The sequence below is a fragment of the Opisthocomus hoazin genome, chromosome 8 (genome assembly GCF_030867145.1).
Source record: "Opisthocomus hoazin isolate bOpiHoa1 chromosome 8, bOpiHoa1.hap1, whole genome shotgun sequence".
NCBI lineage: Eukaryota > Metazoa > Chordata > Aves > Opisthocomiformes > Opisthocomidae > Opisthocomus > Opisthocomus hoazin.
The window spans coordinates 9556433-9581548 of NC_134421.1; the positions used below are offsets into that span (position 1 = coordinate 9556433).

The 25116-nt window shown below is 46.9% G+C and overlaps 1 protein-coding gene across 5 annotated transcripts; it reads left to right on the forward strand.

Moving 5' to 3' along the window:
• Positions 1-133: 133 nt before the first annotated feature.
• Positions 134-24953, forward strand: SLC37A3 (solute carrier family 37 member 3). 5 transcript variants are annotated; one of them, XM_075429390.1, is made up of 16 exons: positions 134-288; positions 599-1023; positions 3898-4074; positions 5032-5146; positions 7671-7763; positions 8249-8332; positions 9527-9672; positions 10315-10411; positions 11412-11496; positions 12545-12726; positions 15279-15420; positions 16639-16740; positions 18668-18715; positions 19684-19835; positions 21586-21651; positions 22495-24953. In XM_075429390.1, the coding sequence occupies exons 2-16, from the start codon at positions 977-979 to the stop codon at positions 22585-22587; spliced, it is 1629 nt and encodes a 542-aa protein (XP_075285505.1). In that variant the 5' UTR covers positions 134-288; positions 599-976; the 3' UTR covers positions 22588-24953. The 5 variants fall into 5 exon arrangements, with proteins under 5 accessions (XP_075285505.1, XP_075285506.1, XP_075285508.1 ...); XM_075429391.1 differs by having other exon boundaries at positions 135-288; positions 599-811; XM_075429393.1 differs by having other exon boundaries at positions 135-288; positions 599-664.
• The last annotated feature ends 163 nt before the right edge of the window (positions 24954-25116 follow it).

The following is a 25116-nucleotide window of genomic DNA, read 5'->3' on the forward strand; positions in this document are numbered from 1 at the left end:
CGCCCCCTGCGCAGGAAGGAGGGGGAAGGCGGGCGGGGGGCCCGGCGTGCCTGGAGCAGAGCCGCGGGCCCCTTCCTGTTCGGCATAGCCCGGGGCGGACTACGGCTCCCGCCGCGCCCGCGGGCCGCTGCCGCCGGAAGAGCCGCCCCCTCCCCGCTGACTTCCTGAGCGGCGCGGAACGCCGGGGCGGGTCGCTCCCCCCGGGCTCTGCCGGCGGCGGAGCTGGGGCTCGCTGAGGGGAGACGGCCGCGTCCTCATCGCCTGCCTCGGCGCCGCAGCCGGCCTGAGGTGAGCCGTGCCCGCGGCGGGAGCGCGGCCTGCGCGCCGGGCCCGGCCGCGCCGCTCGGGGCTGGGTTGGCGGCGGGGCGGCCCGCCAGCCGGGCGCCTCCGCGGAGGGCGGGGGGCGGCTCGGGGCCGGGGGGGGCCGGGTTCCCTCAGCGGCGGCCGGGCGGGCGGGGGCTGGCCCTGCGCTGCTCTCTGGGTGGGGAGGCGGCCTGGAACTGTGTGTGTGCGTGTGGTTTTATTGGTGGTTTTTAATTATTTTTTGTTTGTTTGTTTGTTTGTTTGAAATTCGTTTGTTTGCTCTGCGCTTTGGAAGTCGTCGGAATGTTAATTCTGGCCTTTCCCGCCTGCTGTGGAGGACGGCGTGGTGGTATTAAGGGAGGTTATTTTCAACTTAAGTTGTCTTCTTTTGACCTGAAGCGAAGGGCTGAGGGAGAACGCGGAAAGCTGAGGAAAAGCGAGGGGACGAGGCAGCCCGATGCCATAAAAGCAGCCCCCTCCCTTTCTTGAAGGCTTGTGCTTCGCTGCCGTGAGTTGTGCGGTTTGTTCTCCTGCTAGTTTTTGCTCCCCCTCCTCTACAACTTTAATGGATTATTCTTGGAATAATTCAAATAATAACTTGTAAGGATGAACTCCTAGTTGCATGCCCTTCTAGCCTAGGGAGAATGCCGGTTTTGAAGATTAAAAGGAGAAGATGAAGGAAGAAAAAAAGGGAAAACAGTATCACAGAATCACAGAATGGTCGGGGTTGGAAGGGACCTCTGTGGGTCATCTGGTCCAACCGCCCTGCCGAAGCAGGGTCACCCAGAGCAGGCTGCACAGGACCTTGTCCAGGCGGGTCTTGAATATCTCCAGAGAAGAAGACTCCACAACCCCTCTGGGCAGCCTGTTCCAGGGCTCCGTCACCCTCAGAGGGAAGAAGTTCTTCCTCATGTTCAGATGGAACTTCCCGTGCTTCAGTTTGTGCCCATTGCCCCTTGTCCTGTCGCTGGGCACCATTGAAAAGAGCCTGGCACCATCCTCCTGACACCCACCCTTCAGATATTTGTAAGCGTTTATTACGTCCCCTCTCAGCCTTCTCTTCTTCAGGCTGAGCAAGCCCAGCTCCCTCAGCCTTTCCTCATAGGACAGATGCTCCAGTCCCCTCATCATCAAAAATCTTTCTTAGTCATCTCCATACTGTAAATAAGTGAAAAGTGTCATCCTGCGCCAGGGGGTCGTCTGCTAGAAAGCTGGCTGAGATGGCAAAGCTCTGAGGAATAGACGACTTCAATCGTAAATGCTATTAAACAATGGATAACTTTAAGGTCAAAACCAGGTCTTAGCTTTGGAAAGACTCAGTATCTTGGACAAACAAGATCTGTATTTGCACATGTTGACATGAAGCAGGTAGTAAATCTCATGCTTGGGGCTGTGAACTGATTACCCAGGGAAGGAACTTTTCCCGCAGTGTTGCACCACTGGCAGTGTTTTGCTTTCCTCAGGAGAACTCTGTTATCTGCTGTTGGCTGGCGGGAGGGGAGGCAGAGGCAGGGGCAGGGAAGGAGAACGAGAACTATCTCCTGCGTCTGACAAGCAGACCTGCGTGGTTCACAGGCCTGTGAGGACCATGGTGCTGGGACGTCGGAGTCCCCTGGGTTCCTTTCTTCATGCAGCTTGTGTGTGGGACAGCCCTGAGCAGGTTTACTGCTGCCTGAAAGGGAGTAGCACCGTGTGCTACTCGTCTGGGTGCTGAGTTTTCATTCATTGATGTTGAGAAATGCTTTGGGACCTTAGGTGGTGGTAGTGTCAAGACTACTTGCGAAGTTGCCTCTTCCAGGGCTGGCCTTGTCTTCCGGCACCTCCAGCTGCAGGTGATTTTTTTGTTCCTCCTTGTGAGCCCAAACAGCATAGAAGCCTGCAAGAAGGTGCTGGCACACCTAGGTGGACTGTGGCAGCTGGGGGAATGGGAGTGTGGCTCAGCTGCGTAGATGCAGATGGTCTCAGATCTCGTATGGACTTGCTGCATTTGTCCTGGATGAGAATGGAGGTGTTCAGGTGTGGTGTAGGGTAAACATGGCTCCAGTGGCTCGAAGGTGTAATAGCGGGGTCCCTGTTACTCAGAGGATCTCCGTTTTTGCTCTGTTTTAGAGGTCAGATGTGGTCTCGGATTCTGTGGTGGTTAATGGGTCCAGTAGTAGCTGGTATCTGTCCATCAGGCACGTATTATTGAGAGAACAGGAAAGGAAGACTGCTTACAGTGAACAGTTGTCTTAATGAAACCTTCAAAAGTTACCAGAAGGAAGAGCAGAGATCTCTGTGAAATACAGGCTTTTCAGCAGCAGAAGTTTGGACAAGAGGGAGTCTGGGCAATGACTTCTAATTTCTCCAAGTGAGGTTATGAAGCTGAGCTTGGAAAGTCTTTGTCAGATTTACAAGCCATGACGAAAAGCACCCGTGGATACAGAAGAACACAAAGGCGTTATGTTCAGTCTTATTTCAGCTCTGGTTCTTTGGGGAAGCGGGGGTGGTGGGTTATTTTACCTCTCCTGAGCATTCGGGATGTGCGTGGTGTTTGAGTGTCTCTTGGAGGCGCAGCTCCCACCGATGTGTCTGGCTGCCTTAAGCCAGCTGGCACGAACAGATGGAAGTTCTGCCCTCAGCAGCGATGTCGGTATGCAGCGTATCTGCCTTTGCGCTGCGCTCTCCGTCGCACGGGCGCGAGTGTTTGTGTAGCGGCTGTGCGAGCTGCGGCAGGGAAACCTGGCTGCAGAGATCTCTACAAGAAAATAAAAGGGAGGCGTGGGAAGAAGTTCACCACCTCGCTGCGCCGCGGGCTCGCGTCCCGGGCTGGGGTTTGCAGAAGCGGCCTCTCGGCCACACCAGCGCAGCTGGGGGAGAGGAATGGTGTGGCATCAGCCAGCGCTAAGAGACCGTGTGTCTGTCGTAGCCCTTCCTCCGCACCGGTCTTAACTGGTATCTAGAAGTTTGGTCAGCGTGACTTGCCCCATGCTGTACTAAGGAGTTAGTGGCAGGTGGAGCTATAATGTAGGGCTGGAGAATAAGCAGGCGGAGAGTCTAGCTGTTGGATTTCAGCGCGGTCCTCACGGTTGCTTTCTTTCTTCCAGCTGTCCAAGTCCACTCTCGGACTCACTGACGTCTTTGAGGCAGTTAGATCCAAAACCGTTCCCCACCAGTAACCAAATGCTGCTCTCTTGGCTTATTCACCAGTCTATAGCCAGCCAGGTAGCAGTGGAAAGTTAGTTTATTTATGACCCCTCTGTAGCACACTGTGTATGTAAAAGGCGCAGAACGGTCCTTAGCACAGGAACACTGGAAGTTGGCAGATCCTGGGGGAACTCCTTTGGTGATGGGCACTGAAGAGGCAGCTGCGAGGAGGGCAACGAAAAAGAAGTGGGTTGGAGGATAATCTCGGGGCTATAGAGTGAACGGGAGTAAAAAGACATTTCTGGGCATAGAAGGTGATGAGGTGGGTAGTGACATGAAACAAATTGGGCAGGAACGGCATAGAGTTGTTCCTGCTGAATTCCAGCCTTTTGGGGAACACAGCAGTATTTTATGCTTTTTAATTCAAATGTTTTTTTTTTCTTCCCTTCCCACCGCCTTCTGCTCAAGTGAGAAGAAAAATGACCTAAGCGCCATCCAGCCTTTGTGGCCAAGGGCAGGAGCAGGGGTAGGGGCTGCCAGGAGGATGGCTGTGCCTGGAAGCTTACGGAGGCAGCCTGCAAACAGAGGCCTTGTGTCCCATTGCACCCACCATCATATTGTTGTGTTCCTGCTGACCTTCTTCAGGTAGGTTGGGTGTAGCTCTGCGCAGGGAAGTGTTCATCTCACTGATCTGGGGAGGTGAGGGCATGTCCAAAGGAGGAAAATGGAGGCAGGGAAATAGTCTGAACCTTTTGGCTGTGTGGTTTGAAAACAAACTTAAACAGACTTTAAAGTAGTACCAACTGGTCTGGGAGTTGTGCAGTAGCGGAGCTAAGCGTGCTGTGCCCCTGTGCAAGCAGGGCTTGCGCCAGACGTGAGGCTGACTGTGCCGAGGCAGCAGCAGTCTGTTGCAGAAGGGTGAACGTGGGTGGGGGTGGGGAGGAACTTGCTGAAACGAGGACGGAAGCAAACCCCGACGCTCAGAACTTCAGTGCCTGTTCTGACTGATGGAACATGCTGTCGTTGTCTCTGGGGTCCTCTTCTCTCCCAAAAGCGCTGTTTGCAGAGGGTGGATGGGCCTCTGGAAAGGAGAGGTCGCTGCTGAAGATCTGAAGGTGTACTGTATGTGTGTGTTGAAAGCTTGTCTGTCATGCTAGCTGACAACAGCTGGAATACCACACTGCCTCTCCTTACACACTTGGCCTTGCTGATGTCCTTTGATCTTTCCTGCAATACTGCCACTGATAATCTGTCTCGAAGAGCACCTGCAATGGTGGTTAGCCAGATGAGCACGTCTTCTCTTTTCTCTTTATTGTTGTTTTTTTTTTACCTGAGGTACCTGATTGTTGTTGCAGTCACCTCCTCTTTTGAAGATAAAAGAGGAAGTCCTTTCTGGTCAAGGCCCTATTTCACAACTCCCCACTGAAATCAGTGTCTACCCGGAATGTGGGGGTTCCCACTGCTGAATACTGTCTCCAGAACTGCCAGTCCTCTGCTCCGCTGCCTGCTTGGACAGCTTGAATCTGTATTTTGAGTCCCGTCCTTTCCCACTTGACCTCCAGAGAAGATTTGGCCAACCTGTGCTTGTGTGTTTTCTGGCAGTTATTCCCTGCTCCATGCTTCCAGAAAGACATTCAGTAATGTCAAAGTCAGCATTTCCAGCCAATGGACTCCCTCCTGCCAAAACAGCACGGCTCCTGAGCTCCGGCCATATGAGGTAAGGACACGAGGGGTTAGCAAGTGTGAAGAAGGATGTGTCACTTCCAGTGTGCTGAGCTTGTGGTGCTGATGAGGCCCCTTGAAGTGTCCATCAATGTCACTTCTCAGAACATGAGTGGGAACTGTAGGTGTCTGAGTTGTAGTTTTCTGGATCATCAGGTGACGGTGAAATCTTTCCTAGTGGTCCCCAGAAAGAAACTTCTCAAGAAGTTACAGTGTTCCAATGGAAATGGGAACCCCAGGAGAGTCTCTGTAGTGGCCAGCAGCACGGAGGTGGAGGAGGAGGGGGAAAGAGGGAGGACCCTACCTCTGAAATGCCAAAGGCAGTAAATGAGAGCAGTTAATGGGGTTACAGAGATCTCTGCAAAACCCTAGCTGTGGCTTTCTCTGTGGCGGTGCTGCTGCTGCCACCCTGTCGAAAGGATAGCCGAAGCAGGAGAGAAGAAAGCTATCTGAAAGTGCCAGCTGCTTCTCCTAAATTGATACTGAAGAATGACGTTTTGTCTTGCATCTAAAAGGTCTGATTTTCAGAAATGCTGAACATCAAGTACCCGTTGTCTGTAGAGTCCTAGCTGCAGTGAAAGCAGTGGGAGTTTTGGCAGTGTTTGCTTGCAGAAAAGGAAGTTGTATACTGCTTGCACCTCACAAACGGGAATGCTCCCGGCTCCTACCCATAGTCCTTTTAGGGGCACGCTTGTTCTTAGCAGTGGCTCGTCCCGATGCTCTTGAGAAGTGGAAGAAATCTTGCATTAACAGCTTAGTCGCAGGCCATGAGATCAATTAGAGCAGAGAATTTCAAGTCAGTTGCTTGGGTGTTGTCTGTGTTAGAAATCATTGGCTATTTGTATGTTTGACTTAGGGATGATATACGCTGACTTTTTGTTACAAGTGAAAACAGTAAAATGGGCCCATAACGTGTTCAGGATTTTATAGTGTGGCAAAAAGGAGCGAGGATCTCGGGGGTGCTAAAATGATCTACAAGGCGTTTGGATTTAGTTCCTTAACTGACATTCAGATAGCTGCTATATTTTGGAAGCTTTTTTTATCTTTTATTTTTTTTTAATATAGAGGATTTATTATTTGCTGGATGTTGAGGTGTGTGCATTTGATAACAAAAGGACCATTTTGACCATTTTTTTATCAGTTTAGGTTATGTCAGTTAACAGTAAAGTGCATTTTGGGAAATTGATAGAACAGATTAACGACATGAACAGACAAGTCGTGCTATCAGTTTGGAACTTTGGTATATATTTTTAACTGCAGTTGTTCTTTGTTTTTATACTTTAAAATATTTTTTAAAGTATAAAAATGTTTTGCGAGGAGTCCCTAGTATGATTTTGTTAAAGGACAGCTTAGAGCTGTACTTTTCAGCCTTTGAAGATTTGTGAGTCCTGCAGAGGTTGCTTAATGAATTTAAGCCTAATGACAAAAGATTTGATTCACTTATCTTTCTAAAACTTGTAATAGCTTGAGGACCTCCAAGGATCTCTGATTAAAAGTTGAAAGCTACAGTTGTAAGTAGATACTGGTGGCCTCAAGTGGCAAAAAGTATTTTTCAAGGGATTTATCAGTTTTTTTCGACGCATGAGACTTAAGCAGAAGCTGTGTTGATAGGCCTTACCAATGTTACATCTCTTGTGCTAGGTGGATGTGTAGTTAGTGTTGTCTGTACAGGATGTTCTCCTGGAGAGGCAGAATCAAACTAAAAATGGTGATATTTGAGTTACATGCATCCATAGGTCAGGCTTGGATTGGGTTGGTTTGTTTGTTTTTCTCGTGGGGGCATGGTGAGGAGGGAAGAAAACTTTGTGCTGATTAACTGTATTCGTTCTTCCAAGTCATCCTCAAAGCTTGCTGTTTTCAGCTGGTGTCACTAATCTTAGTCTGGGGACAATTGAGTCTTCTTCCATTTTTTTTGGTCATATTGAAAATAAAATGAAACTGAAGTTAAGCACAAAACATAACATTAGTGACTGGAGTTCATTGTAAGTAGTTTCCAGCCAGTCTATTTCTTCCCCTTGTTCCTTTTGTGTTCTTTCTTTTCTGTTTGTGCTCTGTCATTTCTTATTATGATTGCTGCCACAGATACTTGAAGGGAATTATTCATTTAGTGAAGACAGCAAGATAAGTACAGAAGAGACACTGCACATAAAACAGAATATGCCTTTGTTGTATTATTCATTAAGATGCTCATCAGTGTTTCTATGTAAGAAGCTGTCTAACAGTTGCATGCCTGTTAGGAGTAGGGTTTGTTTTGCCAGTCATTTGCCTTGATCCAGGTGGAATGAACATTTCTCACTTGTGCTTTGCTAGGTTGCCCTTTAGAAGTGAAATGAAGTGGCAGTGGGCATTTTCGGCAGTCAATAGTGCCAGAATTGTTCTTGATATGATAATTAAAGTGTTGGAGGAATGGGAGGCTGCTGGGGCCAGATGCTGTTCTACTTTAGAGGTGGAGTTCCTGTCGAAAAAGAGTAATGAGCTGTGCCTCTCCCTGTTTACCTGTTATAATTTTCTCTCTGTAGCTCTGGAACAGCAACCATTTATTTCCAAATGCAGAAGAAGCAACTCTCTTCTTGGGGACATTGGACACTATCTTTTTGTTTTCCTATGCTGTGGTGAGTAAAACTAAACCAAGCTGCTAAGCTCTGGTTGAATCCTACGGGGATGATCACATCCACGTTTGGAGGGGATGAACAGGATGATCTTCTTGGACTTGCCTCGCACTGTTGCAGTTAAAAAGCTTAGTTCAGGAGCAGAACTTTTTCCTTCAATTTCTGTTAGTCCCCCGTGTAAAGATGGTTGTTAACAAATGCAAGAGAAATACTGTCACTTCAGAATTTCTCACACCCCTGTCACCAGTGTGTGGGGGGGCAAGTTCCAGCTTCCGAGAGTTCTCTGTGAAATTTTTTAAAATAAGAAATTTAATGAACACCTCAATTGAGTGGGGTTTGTTTGGTGGCTGAAGAGGTGGTTAGAATCAAACTCTAAGTTCGTATAACAGCAACATTTGGATCAGCTTGACCCTTGTACATGATTTTAATTCTTGCAGATCACAGATACAAATCTTGTGGCTTTATTTAATGCTGTGTTTTCTTCTTAGGGTCTCTTTGTCAGTGGCATAGTTGGAGATCGCCTGAATTTACGCTGGGTTTTGTCTTTTGGCATGTGTTCCTCTGCTCTGGTGGTAAGTCAGAACATACTAGCGTGATTTAGAAATCTCTCTTAGTATTTCTGGATAGGGTTTTACTTTAGGGGAGAAGCAGCTCTGTAGCTGTACCTCAGTGGTCTCAAAGTCTGTGTGTAAAGCTTTGTCCTGGATGCACTTACTGCATTGTCTCAAGCAGAGAGTTACGTTAGATGACTCACCTCTTCCTGAAATATCCATTTATGGATACTGTGTCAGAAGGAAATTCCTAAGTTTGAGGCACTGTCTAGAGACTTGATGAACAGCTTTTGTACGAGATTGGTGTATCGGGACTTTTTGGGACTGTTTTGTATTATAACTGTTCTCCCAGCCCACATATGTTGTCATCAAAGCTTTTGCTTCTAAATGCAATCTTTCCTCTCTTCTTAAGGACACGCTAACAATACTAAGCATTCATTTACTTATTTTGTAATTGCTGGAAGGGCATGTGTCAGAAAAGAACTGTCTGCTTAAAACAAAAGGGTTCTTCAGGCTCAAGCCACTGCAGATAACTGTGAATCAGTCTTATCTCATTGTGGTTTTCTGGTTATTGAAGTAGTGGTAAAATGTGTGGAGTGCTTTGATTTGCCCAGTGGCTACAAACCCCACTATGGCCTATTGCCTTCTGCAAACACGCGACCACAAGCAGGCGTCAAGCACAGAGTGCCACAAAGTATGTTTGTTTTGGCTAGTTTGGGTTAGGGCTCTTAGTAATTTGAGACCAGACTGTAGTATTTATGTTAACTTTTGCTAAGATAAATGACTGCTGAGGGTTTTGTCTTTGCATAGAGCCTTGTGGATTCGGATGTCAGTACGATAGCAGATCAAGAGGCTACCGTATTTTTAGCGTTGTTACTGAAAGCATTTGTCTCTCTCATCTCCTCTCCTGTTATAACTGTGCTGTTTACGAAGATAAAAGTCTTCTGGAGTGGAAGTGCGGTGGCAGCATGTTTGTCTCCGGAGTCGTTTGGGCTCTGGAGTCTGTGCTGTGGTGGCTCAGCAGAGGGTGCTGTCAGCTCCCAGCTCTTCTTAAACGGTGCCAGGCCTGCCTCTGGCCTGGCCCCTGGGGGGGACCTTCTCCCTGAAATGTCATTCCTTTTTTTAGGAACCCGCTCTCAAATTTCAGCAGTAGCCTTAGGGTTTCTTCTCCGTGTTTTTAGTTTCAGTTATTTTTTTTCACCCCCTGCTTTCTAGGTATTCTTCTTTGGCACACTCACAGAATGGTCCCATTTCTACAACAAGTGGTTCTACTGCTGTCTCTGGGTTGTGAACGGTTTGCTGCAGTCCACTGGTTGGCCCTGTGTGGTTGCTGTCATGGGTAATTGGTTTGGAAAAGCTGGGTAAGTTGAGTTTTCTTCAGTGACTCACTTGTGTGACCTGCTGAGTAGCAGGTTGAGCTGAAAGTCCCAAACCGAAAAGGCCAACTGTTAGGTCAGAATTAAAGTTAGTTATTTGGGATTAAATATGCCTTACTTGTTACTATTGCCTCTTCTTCTTTTTTTTTTTTTTTTTTTTTTTTTCCGGAGCCACAGAACAGTTTGGTGTGAATACAGTTGTGTGTGTCAAAAGCACAGGTTCAAAATTCCAAAGTACCTTAGTGCAGAGTGACTGAATTTGGATTTTCGTGCCACTGGAAAACCTGTTTCTGTCTACTTAGCACTGAAGGGACCGAATGGAAACTGACTCGTTGTAGGTTCAACTTTGTCGCTTTGGGGTATTGCAGATGAGGGCTAGCCGTAGCTTATTAACCCTGTAGTTGCCAGCTCACCTCTGTTGTAGCACAGGTGTTTCAGGATAGAACATTCCTTGCTTATCTGTTTGGCACCTCCAATTTATTCTGTGCTTAAACTGACCTTTGAGTGTCTTTGAAGTGGACTGGGAGAGTGCTCTAACTTTACCCATAAATTAAAGTTCACTGACATGTTACATCTTTGTCACCTCTCCCTGCATCGCCTTTTTCAAATTTTCTTCCCGTTCTGCAGGAGAGGTTTTGTGTTTGGACTCTGGAGTGCCTGTGCATCTGTGGGAAATATCCTCGGGGCGTTCCTTGCCTCCTGTGTTCTCAAATATGGCTATGAGGTAGGCATTGCTGTCTGGCTTCTAGCTGGGACTGCATGTCTGAGTGGGTTATGCGAGACTAGTTTCTTATCCTGTCTCTGAGAGATAACAGGCTTGGAGTGTCCTGTTTCATCTTCCTGAATTCTGTGGCAGGAAATAGTAGGCAGAATAGAAAGGGTATTCCTTTCCTGACCCTTCCAAGTTGGGAAAAATGAGCCTGAGACTTCTCTGTAAATGGGGCTGATGTTATAGAGGAGCCCTAGTGTCATAGTATACCCTCTTCTGACTTGGGTGGCTTAAGGTGCTCTTCAGAGTCGTGCATCACAGCTTGTCACTCAACTGAGGTCAGTGCTGCTGAGTGGTGGTGAGGTTCTGACAGGCATGGAGGCATAGCTTCTGTAACTGGGAAGAGGCCAGGCACGCGCTGCGTCGCTGTGGTGCGACAGGCAGGCAACTGAATACAGGGAATGTAAGTGAACCAGCGCATCTTGCAGTGCGTGACCTGTGAGGATGGGCTAACAGAGCTGAGCTTGTCACTCTGGAGAGAGCTAAAATGCAGTGGGTATAAAGTGAAGCAGGGGCGGTTCCAACTGGGTGCTTGGAAAACTATTCCACTGTGAAGTTAGTTAAGCGTTGGAACAAGGAGCCGGAGCCTGGAGGATCTGTCTCTGGAGGATTTCAAGACCTAAATGAACAAAGCCCTGAGCAACCTGGTCTGAATTTGCTTTGAGCAGCCCCTTCCAGTGTAGCTGGATCTGTGGTTGTGTTGGGTAAGCTCCTTCCTGCCTGCTGTCACCTCGGTACGCTAAACCAGCTGTTTGTGTGGCCTTGCAGCCTAGAGAGAACCGAGACTGTTCAGGGGGTGCAGAGATCGCTTGTTTCAGAGTTTTTTGGAAGTAGTCTGAGTTGTAGCTGTGTTTACTGTCAGACAAGGCTGGAATGTAAAGAAACCCTGTTAGTCAGGGAAGCCTGTGTGACTGAAAGTGTTTTAAAAAATGATCTTTTGTTTTTTTATCTTCAGTATGCTTTCTTGGTGACTGCCTCAGTACAGTTTGCTGGAGGAGTCATTGTCTTCTTCGGGCTCCTGACGTCACCGAAGGAAGTGGGTGAGTAGAAGAGGGCTGCAGCATTTCAGTACCTTCATGGAAAGCAGAGCTGCAGCTTTCCATGTGGTACTAAAAGTACTGCTCCTTCTGACAGCGCTTACCCTCAGTGCTCTTACAAAATGGTGTTGCATTTCTGAGTATTTAATGAAGCAAGTGCTTTTCTCGCAAAGATCACACTAAATGCCACCGTGCATCATGTGTGTAAGGTCTGGATATCTTGGAGCTAGGCTGTTTCATTTTGCCTTTTGACATCTCCACTAGTATGTGCCTAATTATCAGTTTTTCTTCACCTGGAAAATCGGTATTTTTTTAACGAAACAGTAGGCAAACTGGTAACGCTATTGTAGGAGAGAACTATGGCGAGCCTTAACTGTGCAGTGGGAAAGGAAAGTACTTTTCCTCTGCAGGTCCCCCGCAGCCAGTTAAATAGCTCTCACGTTGGATATGGTCCTTCTCTGAGAAGATGGTAGGCAAGCCAAAGTGTGACAGGAAAACAAAAGAAGCTTTGGGCTTTTACAGGACCATGGGAGAGGTTTCCCAGGTGCCTGCAAAGGCTGTAAAGGTGGTAGCACTAGAGCTACCATAAAGAGTGCTCGTAAGAGCACTCAGCGGCCCAGGAAGCGCAGCGCAGTTCCTAGGGTTTCCGTTCCAGCGGAGGCGTAAACAGGCAGCAGCTCTCTGAGTAGCTGCTGGTACACTCGGCCCCCACGCTCAGTGGTACCCGAGAGCCAGATCTGAGGATCACAACCACTAAATAAGGGGGGAAATGCACTAAAGTGTTGTGTCTTCCAACTAGTGGCCAGACACTCAGAACAGACAAAGCCGATGCCAGAATACTTTCAAGAGCGCTAGAAGACAAAGGGTAGAAACTGGCAACACTGCAGAATACCAAGAGTTTCTAAGCCAAAGGAGGGTGGAGGTATGGGAGAGCAAGGGAATTGCTAGAAGGGAGAATTGCTTAAAAGAAGCGAGCATAGCTTTAGAGTGGGGAGAGGGCGAACAGGCTATGGTCCGTGTTTTCCTGTTGCATGTCCCTTGTAAAACGTAGGCCTCCCTGAGCTTGGAGCAGGTGAAGACAGCAGCGTGGAGGAAGATGCCAACAGACCTTTAATGGACGATGATGATGCAGATGATGATGACCGGAATTACTCTATTCAAGCAACTGACACTGACAACCAGCCAAAAGCCATTGGCTTTATCCAGGCTTGTTGCCTTCCGGGAGTAGTACTGGTGAGGACACAGATTCTTGAGTGAGATCTGACTTATGCTGTTAAATGTGAAGCTGACTTTTTGTGTTGTCAGCATTTGTTGACATCGTTGCTAATATGTTGACCATGTGTTGTAGTTGTTGACAGGTGACTTCTTACGCTGTTAAAACCTTGGGGTTGGGACTGCTACGCTTGTGCTTGTGCTCGTGGATTATAATACTGTCCGGGTACGTGGTTGCATGTTGCTCTTCCCGTTGGGCTCCTGCATTTAGTGCCTGTAATGAGCCAGCTACGGGCAGCAGCGACCCTGCCCTTTTTGCTGCTGAATTGAGAAGGGAGGCCATGAGCAAAGGTGGTTATAGGGTGGTTTCTTGTTAAGGTAGCTACTCTGCCCTGAGGAACGAGATTCTTGCTGTTAGCTGAGCATCACACAGAACTCTGTGGCACTGATATTGAGGTTTGGGTTTTTTGGTTTTTTTTTTAGTTGCATTAAAGCAGAAAGCTGGCCTGAAAAGCCTTAATCAGCATGATGTAACATGTGGTAAAGTGGGTGGGTTTTTTTATAAACAACGGGAAACAAGGCCTGGTGATGCAGTTTCTGCATATCCTCATCCTGTCCCTTGCGTGAGAACTTGTGCTTCTGTGTCAGCAGTATTGCCCAATTCATGGGTTTGGTTCAGCTGAAAAACTAACCTGCCACTAAAAAACAATGTTAACTTTCTGTGTCAGTGGGCGGTGTACCCCCGGAATAGTAGAAGCAGTACAAGAAAGGGGGCAGGGTGGCTGGCTCAGTAGTACGGTGTGAACTGTCTGGGTTTGATCATGCAGCAGAACTACAGACTGGAGAGCATTGTCAGATGTCCTCAGTGAGTAAAGCAGTTGGTTGTTGTGATTAAGGCAATGCAAAATCTAGAAGGGATGGGTGGACTGTCAGTGTTTAGTGTGCTGGACAACCACAGTTCTGTTGTTAAGACCTCGGATGAGGGATGGCAAAAGAAACCGTACCCATCTTGAGTTCTTTCCTAACATGGCTAAATGCTGTATAAACTATGGCTCAGTTTTGGTTGTGCTGAGAATAGGCTAATGTACAAAGAACCTTCAGGCAAGATTTCTTAGTGATAGAGGCTGCCTCAGTTGATGTGCGACTTATTTTCATTGTCCAGAACATAAGGAGGTGCTGGACAGCTGACGTTGCTGTTTCGATACTTGGGATTTTGAGGACGTGTTCTGTGCGTTAACCCAACAACATGAACGCCTCTGAGACTGAGAATTTTATCTGATGTCAGATCAGTGCCCAGCCAAACCAGGACACTGTGTCAGATCAGTGAGAGACTGAACACCGAGAGAACCTCCAAAGCCTTGTCAAGATCCTACAAAGGCTTTCTTTGACATATTTTTTTTGTAGTTCCTCTCTTCTCCTGCTGAGTGATACGGTGAAAGAGTTTTAGTACAGACAGCTTTCCCCTGAGCCTCTAGAAATTCAGTGTTTAATCACTCAGACAATCTGGTAGACAGTTTCAAAGTGTGTTGTAATAAAAATCGCTTCGTACAGTACACTCTTCACACCCAGTGACAGGAGAACTCTACCAAACATCCCTGTGTTTTAAACGTATGATGGGGATTAGTTTGTGTCCTGTAAGAGTGGAAAAGTATTAATAATACAGCTAAAAAGGATATATCTGTTAAAATAACATAAATTCAGAAGAGGTAATTTTGTGGAGTTTAACATATAAAAAGATCTTTTTGAAATTCAAAGACAAGTGTGTACATACACACAGTCTCAAAAGCTGTGACCCTTAACAGGTGGTTTTTTCCGCCTTCATCCTGGTTTACCCCTTCAAGTAAGGGTTCCCTGAACTGCCGAGTCAGTGCTTATCAGGGGGCCTTACTGACATAGCGTGCCTCGTCCCTCTGTGCTAGGCCAGCAATCCCAGAGAAAAAAATCTTTGCTGCACACGTGAGAGCTCTAAAGAAGGAGATCTGCTGGCTAGACAGAATTTAAGCCCAGCAGCCAAAAGCAGGAGGTTGTCTCAGCTGTTGGGTTTGGAAGCCTGTGCTTCGCTTTGCCAAACCTTTCATCTTGTGTCCTGGAATACCTGCCTGGGGTTTGTGAGCGAAGCTTTCTCTTCTGGTGCTGTGAGCCCGTGAGCCTTCCGAGCAGCAAAAGATAGCGCAGAGGAACTACTTCACCTAACTTTTCTCAGCGTGATGCACAGGTGACTAAATCTCAAGTTTGTTTCATGTCACATGGCTGGCTCCTTTCTGTTCAGAAGGTGAATTAAATTTCCTTCATTTTTTGAAGCCTGGTGTCGTTTCCTCTCAGGATTATACTGAAAGTGTTTTAACCCGTTGCATTCAGTGAAAAGAAAATAACCTTCTTGACGGTGATTTTTGTATTCTTGGCTTCACTTTGATGTTCAGCATTAAGCTCTCATAATGCTGCCTTCTCACATGAAAAGCAGAAGCACTCGCCCCTGAAAGCTTTAGCTGGACACAGAGCTTGATGGGAAGAAGCAGAAATGCTGTTTGCTTTTCTCAAGTGGTAACTGCTTGCTGGTCCTCTCTTTGTTCCAGTACTCTTTGGCCTACGCCTGCTTGAAACTGGTGAATTACTCCTTCTTCTTCTGGCTGCCCTTCTACCTCAGCAACAACTTTGGATGGAAAGAAGCAGAAGCTGACCAGCTCTCTATCTGGTATGATGTGGGAGGAATCATAGGTGAGTGAGCAAGTGAATGACATCTTCCTGCAGCTGCCCTTCTAGCGTTTGAAAACGCGAGACAGCAAATGCAGCTCAGAGCAGTCATGTTCAATGGGATCTAGCTGTTTAATGGATATATGAAAAGTCTAGTTATGTATGTGGCTGCTTGGCTGGTTTTTTTTCTAAAACACAGAGTATGTGAGCCCCCTAAAGAGTTTCCATATAATTTAAAGGGCAGTATCGTAATCTTGGACGTTACCCCCAGCAGGCATTTACTCACTAGGGCTTCTTGAAAAGTGCTGTGTACAAAATGGTGTCCGTGCTGCTTGCTGCTTCCTTTCTGACAGGTACCCTTGAGGGGGAGTTTAGATCTGGACTTAGAGCATTCTGTAGCGTCCCTTCTGTCCTGTATTTTTAAGAGCAGACTCGGCACAGATCTCAGCAGAGCAGACACAACTGTGCTATGTTCAGAAATAAAATATAATTGCACTTGTATCTGCTGGCTGCAAAATCTGACCCTGTTCCTCCAGAATAAAGAACATATTGTATATGTGTTTAGACTTCCACTCTCCTGTACTCAGTTTCTTGCTTTATTACCTTGTCCAGTTAGCTTTCCTAAAATAGATATCCTTGTTTTTGGTCTATTCAGGGTCAGGTTTTTTGCCTCTGTGGCCTTTGCTGTGTTAGGTTTTCTCAACAGTCTAGGTTTTACCAGCAGAGCAGTTCCTGCAGAGGCAGCAATGATACATAAGGTGATTTTTATCAGCTATCAGCATTTGTTGCTATTAGTTGCACCTACCCTAAGTAGGTGAGACAGCGGGGAATGTGAGGCCCCTGTGTGCTAACGCTTTCCCTGTGGAAAAACAACGGCCTTTTACTGCACTCTCTGTTACAGAAACCATCCACAATGTTAAGCTTACTCACATCCAGAGTTGTGGTGATCCTAGAGCTGTGATGGTCCTGTAGGGGAAGGAAAAGGAAAGCAGGAGCACTGGCTAGTTGTGTGCCAGAAAAAAAGTAGTAAATTCCTGGGAAAGCAGTATGAGTAGTTTTCCCTGCTCTGAGCCACTTAAGTTTACTGTCTGGGTCCGGGGCAGTAAGGGCAGGAGACTTAGTTTTCAGGATTTTGGAGAGAACACGTATTGATGAGAAGGCAAGAGGCCACTGCACTCAGTGAAAGGAGTTTTGTTCAAGGTGTTAGCATCCTGAGCCTGACAATGATTTATTTCTTTGCAGGTGGGACTATCCAGGGCTTGATTTCTGATGTGCTGCAGAAGAGAGCCCCAGTGCTAGCGATTAGCCTGCTCTTTGCTGTAGGCTCTCTTTTTGGATACAGCCGTGAGTATGCTTTTGCTGCGCAGCGATAAGAGGTTCATTCGGTACGCCTGAGAGAGAACCAGAGCACAGCCTGTTCTGATTATGTTTTCTGGTCTTGAAACTGCTTCTGGAGCAGGATGGTGCCTTTTGGTCGGCTTTGCCTGAAGCACTGCACAGAAAGAAATCTGCTCTCTGGTTAATGAGGTGGAAAAGAATTAGCTGAGTGGTTGGGTTTCCCTGTACTGGTGAGCTGTGGTACTGATTCTTCTCCAGTGTCAGTGAGACTTCTGGCATTGTCATCCTGTCGTCACCGCAGCTGGCAGAGCAGGAAGTCGCAGATACATCACTCTAGCAAAAGGAAAGAGAACCTGGGGACAGATCTGTGCTGGAGTACATATACATTACAAAGGGGGAGAAGCTCTTAAACTTCCCCACTTAACGCTTCTGTAAGAGGTGAAACTGAAGCGTTTCTGGCTCTCTTATAACGCATGTAGTTCTCAGTGATCAGTTATTGAAAGGAGTCTGTCAGGAAACCGGAGTGGGAGACGACAGGCAGGTCTCACTTCTGATGAGAGCTTCGTAACGAAGCTCTTCCGAGTTTTATAGTTTTGTGTCTTCACACATGGTGTCCTGTTGTACCAGGGCGCTTTAACTCACTGGGATGCCGTTTCACTTCTGTGTCTTCCTGCAGAATGGGGTGGGGACACAGACTGGCTTTTATAGAGCGCTTGGAGATCTGTGGACAGAAATAGCTGCCAGAGCGGGACACAAACACTAAAGTGTGCCTTTCAGAAGCATGCTGGCTTACTTGGGTGGTCTAAGGGTTGATAAGGCGTAATCATTAAATAGCTAGGATTGGGTTTGGTGTAGTTTGATGGAGTTTTGTAGGCTCTTGTGCTAACTCGTTACTTTCAAAAGTGAATTGGAAGCAGATATAAAATTATTGCTAAGTTTGAAGTTGCTCTGTATAGCAGAGCAGCCAGAGGTCTCAGTGTCTTGTGCTTAGCTCTATCCAGCCAGATACAGAAGGTTCAGACAGGTGATACAAAGTTGCTGCATTGTGATAATTAAATTCCCATCAGCCAAACCAGGAGACCTTTTCATGCTCATAGTGTGTTACACGTGAGAGTAACAATGGCCTGAGAAGATGTGGAGAGGGCTGCAGCTTGCCTTACACGTGGTAACTTGACCGTGTGTGGGCCCTAAGTTGAAGCAGTTGGTAAGGAATTCAGGTGATGCCTGGAAGTGAGGTATCGGGGGAACAGTGTCTGAAAAGCACCGAGAGACTGCAGTGGAAAGCCAGCTGCATGTACACACTATGATGCTGTTCCTGGAAAGGCAAGCAGAGCACGTAGATACCCAAGCATGGCTTTGTAAGCAGGAGTGAGGATATGGTGGTTTACATGTTTTACTTTGTTGTTCAGCATTGTTTAGGCAGTTGCTGGATTACTGCCTCCAGATCTAGGAGGATCTCTGTATCTTAGAAAAGGTTTTGGACAATTCAGAACAAGGGTGATTCACTTGCTGAATACTTTGTGGTGGGAGAGACTGAGTTGTCTAACTTCCCCAGAGAGACAGAAGGAGGATTCTCTTACTACTCAAATGGACTTTCAAGGAGGGTAAACGCAAACTTTGTGTCGTAGAAGGAGGCCTAACAAGAGCTGGAACCCAGAGCCGGGCAAATCTGGTATTGAAATAGGGCATGAAATTTTAATGGTAAAGGTGACTTTGCTGCTGTAAAGTGCTGTTGGGGAAAATTCTGGGTCTTTAGAATGTAAGTGACTTTGCTGTAAGATTAATCTCTGTAGAAGTCTCTGGTCAAATAGGAGTGTAGGTAATTGAACAGGCAGTTCAGACTGGATGTTTGCATGCTTTTTTCTGATCCTAAATAAGTGGCTTTCTCAAGTTCATTTGTTATAGTCACACTCATCTGGTCTTTCTCTTGCAGGTTCTCCAAACAGCAAACCTGTTAATGCTCTGATCATGACCATTACAGGTATCTTATCAAATGCCACTGTTATATTAGTAGACATATATAATACATTGCGGAAAAGTCAGTAACACCAGCCTCAAGTGGTGTTAATGCATTTGTGTACGCTGCCATTTCTGCTGGTTTTGCAGAAAGAGCAAAAGCTGGGGCCCCGCTTCTGTTACTTTTGGAGTACAGCTGTAGGAAAACTGCCTTATAGAGGGAGGTATGGAATAGAGACTGTATAGAACAACGGCTTGCAACTAAAGGGATCTGCCTTGGCTCGCTATGATGAGGATGGAGCTGTGCCAAAATACCTAGCAGTGATCTGGTATCTGAGGAGGTGTATATATGGCAAAGTCATGAGCTGCAGCTCAAATCTGAGGGTGTTCATCTGTCACAACCCCAAATGCCCTGTGTACTGTGAGAGGTCGCAAGCTTTGTGTGCTACCAGACATACTGTGCTGTGTTAGAGAATTAAGATTAGCCTGCGTGAATGGAGCCTTTCTTATCAAACACTCCTACTTCAGAACTCTCTGTCCTGTTGTGTTTTTTTTCCCCTTCTGTCTCCTTACCAATCCCTGGAGGCTGAGCATTGGGGTGTACTACTCCAAAGTAGAAATGTGTCTAAATCTGCTTCAGGTTGAGGGTTTGTATATGTATGCTGTTCAAAGCAGCTTTCTGTATTCAGTTCGGTGTGTCCTGGCTCTTCTTGCAGAGTGTGCCAAACCTAATTACCTCATTTTTACTTTTGGATGAAAACGTGCTTGTTGGCAATTTCTGTGTGCGTATTCCAGGTACCCAAAGTGTGCCCTGACCGTATACTTCAGCTGTGAGGGTGCACTTCTACCTACAGTTACTCTGTGATCGCTGTCCCTGGATGTAATCCTTTTCCTGAGCTTTGCGTGGTAGAAAATCTGTGTTTTGAAGATGTTCTGTTGAGAATCTATCCTCATGCTTGTTTTGCACCGAGGCTGTTTTCTTGGCACTTCCAGGATTTTTCATCGGAGGCCCTTCTAACATGATCAGTTCTGCAATTTCTGCTGACCTGGGGTGCCAGGACCTGGTGAGAGGCAGCAGCGAGGCTCTGGCAACTGTCACGGGAATTGTGGATGGAACGGGCAGTATTGGTGCTGCCGTGGGCCAGGTGAGTCTGCCAAAGGAACATAGAGGTCTGGGGGGGAGGCACAGAGTCTGCTGTGGTTGGAGGTGTTAGCTCATTCCTCAACCTAAAGCTGCATGGAGAGAGAGAGGGTTGTGGTTTTTTTCTAAAAAAAGTTATTTATTTATTGAAGAAACAACCATGGGAACATGTGCTTTAAGCTTCTGGTGGAAGCAATTTAATTAAGAACTAAACTAAGTATTTGTATTGCTAATACTATGGCGCTTTCATAACTCAAAATGAATTTTAGAGACTTTCGTATCCTGAACTCCAAAAAAGCAAGTAAAGGTCAACTTCACAAAGAGTGAAAATAAAATATGTGGAAGTTTGTTTGGGACTTTTTGTTCAAAGGTGACAGCAAAACCTGTGCTCACAGAAAAGTTTACCTGTATAACTGAGCAAAAAACCCATTATGAATGTTCCAGTACTTATAAAGTAATTGAAAATCTGCTCTTACTTGTGGCTCCCCTTTTTATCTCTGGATGTCTCTTGCACCTTGTAAATCCAGCCCCAGTTGCTTTGATAGCCCTTACAGTATGCTGCCAGAGGCCTGAAGACTACACTGTTGCAGAAAAGGAAGCTGACAGTGTGCCTACTGGGGACATTCTTTCTTCTCAAACACAAACATTAACTATATGGAAGAACACAGTGGTGCTTTGGGCGGGGGGGGATTTAATAGAAAGATCAGAGCCAGTTCTATTCCAGGCATCCTCTAGTGCTGGTAAAATACCAAGGATGCAGGAGACGCATACAAGTTTCTTTTCTGGAAAGGGGTTTGGGTTTGCACTTGCCATTAATTGCCTGATAAACACAATCGTTCTGTCGAACGACTTCATCTGGAAAGATGCCACTTAGCTCCATTAAACATGGAAAATTACAAGTGCTCTGTGGACATCTTAAAGTGCATTGTTACATTCAGTGTTCTTCTTGCATTGTTTACAGTGTTTCTGTCTTCCCCCACACATACCATGCAAACTGACGTCATCATAAAAATTGGGTCTTTAGTTCTGAAAAATTCCACCTGGCTCCCATTCTAACGTTGCATTTATTTCAACAGAGACAACGATGATGTCATTCTGGGGGTGTGTGTGAATAACAGCAAAAGCACAATGAACACGTTACCACAAAACAGGATCTGAATTTCTAATACACCCAGTAGCGAAGAAGGGAGGCCCTTGTACAGCATCTGAATATAAATCTGCTAACAGGGAATACATTTTCTGTTGTGGCCCCCGCAGTCCTCTTGAACTAGGAGGCAGTTGGGAGCAGACTGCAGTCTCGAGTGCCTTGCCTACGAGGAAGGGTTAAGTAGCTGGTGGTTGCGCAGCTCTTGAGGATGCGTCCTGTGTAATTTATAAGCCATTCTAGAGCTTTTAGTTCTTCTGAGAGTACTTACATCCACTTAGGTCCCAGTGTTCCATGCACAAACCTGGCATTCGGCGGAGTCAATCTGTCACGGTTTGAAACTGTAGTTCAGTTCTGTCTTTGTGCTGCTGTGAGTTACTGTGAGGCTTCAGGACGGTCTCTCCACGTTGCTGTGTCTGTGGGTTTTATACAGAAAGGCTGCTGTCCGGAGTCATCTCTTCTGACAGGAAAAGATCAGCTGGAAGGTTTTTATGATCAGCTCTGTATGGAGTGTTAACAGCCCACAAATTCTAGAAAATGAAAGAGTAATGCCTGAAAGTGATACTTGTCGTCCTGGTTTGAATAATTCTTTTTTCCCCTGTCTTTTTAGTATCTAGTGTCTTTGATCCAAGAGAACCTGGGATGGATGTGGGTTTTCTATTTCTTTATTCTAATGGTAGGTAATCTCCTTTTTTAAAAATTCTTTGTCAAAGTTCAATTTGCAATAGGAAGTTGTTGTGAAAACCTGAAAACTGTGACTTAGACATGCAGTCTGTTTCTTTGGCAGCTGCAAACTCTGATGCCGTTCTCAAAGGGGTCTGTGGTGTGCCTTTGCCTCAGGGTGTCTAAATCAGCTGGGTTCATTTTGGATCCTTTAAAGTCATGTTGGTCAACAGGAACTGAGACTGTGACAGAGGCACAAAATTACTGGCCTTAAAAATACCTGTGTGCGTTTCCTAAAGCTCGTCCCGCCTGACTGACTGCCAAGGCAGGACTTTTTCCTCCCTCATCTCCATGATACGTAGTTCCTAATGTCTTCAGGGAGCTGAAGTTAAGCTGCTGTTTGTGAGCCCTTGAAGATTAGTGGAAGGAGCGATGAGAGTCTTGAAACTACAATGAAAATGCCTTACTCTGGTATGCCAGTGGGGGAGAAGATCTCCTCAGCGTTGCCACGGTGGTGAACGCTGTACAATTCACCCGTTCTTCCCTGCTGGAAGTGCCAGGAATTGTCTTTGCATCTGTGCTGACAAGGGAAAAGGCCACTTTGGTAAGCAGCGGAGGTGGCCAGGAGGAAGGCTGTTGAGGAGGTGAAGAGCTCATCTTCTTTAGGAAGAGAAGATCATGGCAGCTGGAATGGTATGAGCTTTCCTGGAAGCTCAGTCCTTACAGCTGCTGTGCCACTTTGTCATCGCCTTCTCTCCCCGGCTGCTGGGGAGGCCTGGAACGCACGTTGGAGCGCAGGGTGGCTGCGGCCGTGGTCGCCATGTGCTGATTGTCCTGGACATGCTTCTTTTCGCAGACGAGTTCAACAATCCTGTTCATTTCACCGTTAATAGCGAGGGAGATCAGACTGCTCCTGCGTGAGCGGCGCCTGCGAGTGCTGGCCGAGTGACTCCTGCTTGCCTCGGGAAGGACCGTGGGGTGGAACTGACAGCTGGGACACCTATCAAAACTTCAGGAGACTTGTTCCTTACATCCTCCAGGTTTGGACTTGTTCAAAACGGCTCTGCAAGACTTGATTGACCTGCCTTTGCGAGCTCAGTAGCGAAGTATGAAGTACCTGTCCTGAGACTGCCCGCATCATGGAGCTGCTGACCGAAGCCAGACAATCCGTGGGACCGGGGGATTGTCCCGACCTACCTGACGCTTCCGTGTCAGCAGTCACGCCAGCGTCTCGTGTTGGGTGCTCTCACTGCTATACCCTTTCTTATTTATTTCTGGGTGTCCTGACAAAAGGTGGACTGTTTAAAACTGACGGTGGAGAGGCTGTCTTGCAGTGAATTTTGATGCTCCGTTGTGTCGGTGAAATCGTACAGTGCATTTCATGAGTATTCTAAATTTGCCACCACTTTAGCTTTTAGAAAGGGCAAAAATAATTATTTGGAATTTGCGCTGTCCAGCTGTTTAAAAAATGCTGTGGCTAAATCTCTGCACAGATGGACCTCTGCTATCCCTAGTTGTTAACTGTCACAATATTCCAGTAGGTTGACGTGGAGAAGTTGCCTCCACGTTTGTTTTTAGCATTTTTTAATAATAATAATATTGCTAATGTCTGGGAAATTAGATTTCAGGTTTTAACTATTTAAGCGGACAAATAGTGTGCAATACTTTATTGTGATCTCTGAGAATAAGCCTTAATAGATCCTTTGTGTCTAAAGGATCCTTGAATGGCTTCGGGGATCAGTAACGGGACACAAATACTTTCACTACAGCTTTGTTATTTGAGCTCTGATTGATACTGACCAAAATGGGGCTGTCGGGTGACCCTCCGAAGGAAGCTGGTGTCACTGGGCAACTGCTCATCTCCAGCAGAGGAGAACCAGAACGGAATTGAAGGAATTTAAGGGACCTGGCGGCTCGGACGTGGGCTTCCAGGCAGGGACTGGGGCGTACTCACGGAGCAGCATCAGTGAGCAAGCGCTGCTCCTCCCCGATACGGCTGCATAGGGGACCTCAGGCTCCAGGGTGCTAAAGCTTGAGCTGTGTCTTGAAGAGAAAGGTAGATGCGAGTCAGCACTAAAAACGTGTGACTGCACTTAGTGCGGTGGTATCTGAGTACTTTGCAGGACTGCGGTGAGCAGGGTGACCGACTGGCGCCGCTAACGTTTGTCGGCGATGTTAATTGGGATGGGATGTTAATGAGATTGTCGAGTAGCTTCTCAACAAATTGTTTTCTGCTCATGCCTTGGGATGTTTCGTTGTAAAGGGTATGTGTTAACCAGCAGAACTTCTGATCAAACGCTCCATCTGCCTGGCCAGGGATGCCTGGACGGGGGTGGGGGGCAGGAAGATTCTTGGAGCTGAAAATTCGAAACTTTTTAAATGGGAAAAGTTGCCTTTTTAAAATGTACAGTGATTTTATTTTTTTTTAAATTTATGAATGTCAATTTTTAATCATGTGTTGATTGTAATGAGTGGAACATTATTAGTGCCTTATGGTTTTACTGTATTGAATGGTTGCTCGGTGATTGCTGCTTCTGCAGGGATGGCTCTGCGCACAGCTTTGCTTACTGTGAAGCTCCGTTGCTCCTTTTTTATTTTCTTTATTTTCAAAGTCTCTTTATTTCTTTCTTGGTGGAGGCGATTCTTGCATCTTTTGCTAACCGTCAAAAAATTTCAGTGCTTGGGAAAACGATGCCATTAAGTGGATGAGGGACCTGAATCCAGTTCTTGTCTCTTCCCATTCCCATTTTTGCCTGTATAATTAGAGCAGGAGACTGAGAATCTCTCATCCTGTTCTCGGAATTATGCTCTGGGGTTAGCGCTCACATCCCAAGCTACTCATTAGCCCCTGTACAAATAGAATCCAAACTCCCTGAAATTTAGTTCCAAAATTGATGGCGGCACCGTTTGCCCCAGCCATGGTGTCTGAGAATCTGTGGTTTCAAATTCCAACCGGGATGAGCTTTTCGGGCGGCCGTCTGGGTGCGAGATAAGCTTCTGCTGAAAGGTGTGGTGGGAGGGGGCTGGGGCCGGGGGGAGGAGAGGCAGGCCCCTGTGACAAATGGCTCCCTGGAAACACCTCTGTCCCTGCTCGAGAAGTGCCGGATGTGCTGCGAGTGCTGCGAACGTGAGCTGTGCTTGGAGGCCGCCCTCGGTTAGCGAGGCGCGCCCCTCGCTTCAGGGTTGGGGGGGGAGGGTGGTGGTTGTTGTCGTTGTCCTGGATTTTTTGGTTCATCAAGGTGCTCAGGTGGAGAAAGGTTTTCAATCTGATCGTGTCCAAACTGACTTCACATGAATAAATTTGCTTTGACTTAATCTGGGCTAATTTTTCCGTGTGCTTTGTTCCCCTCTTCTGAACACGGTTCTGCTGAGCGTGCTTCTCCTCCTCCCCGCTCGGCTGCTGTGAGGGCCTGAGCCCTGACCGATGCCGAAACCAAGCCCTCATCCCAGCCTCAAAGGGGGTCGCGTTCCCCCACGC

Bases quoted from the DNA above. Each gene is read 5' to 3' on its own strand.
- SLC37A3 (XM_075429389.1), top strand. From the start codon at position 3,764: ATGAAACAAATTGGGCAGGAACGGCATAGAGTTGTTCCTGCTGAATTC. The intron at 4,075-5,031 runs GTAGGTTGGGTG...GTTTTCTGGCAG, and splicing joins TTCCTGCTGACCTTCTTCAG to TTATTCCCTGCTCCATGCTT. The intron at 5,147-7,670 runs GTAAGGACACGA...TTCTCTCTGTAG, and splicing joins CTGAGCTCCGGCCATATGAG to CTCTGGAACAGCAACCATTT.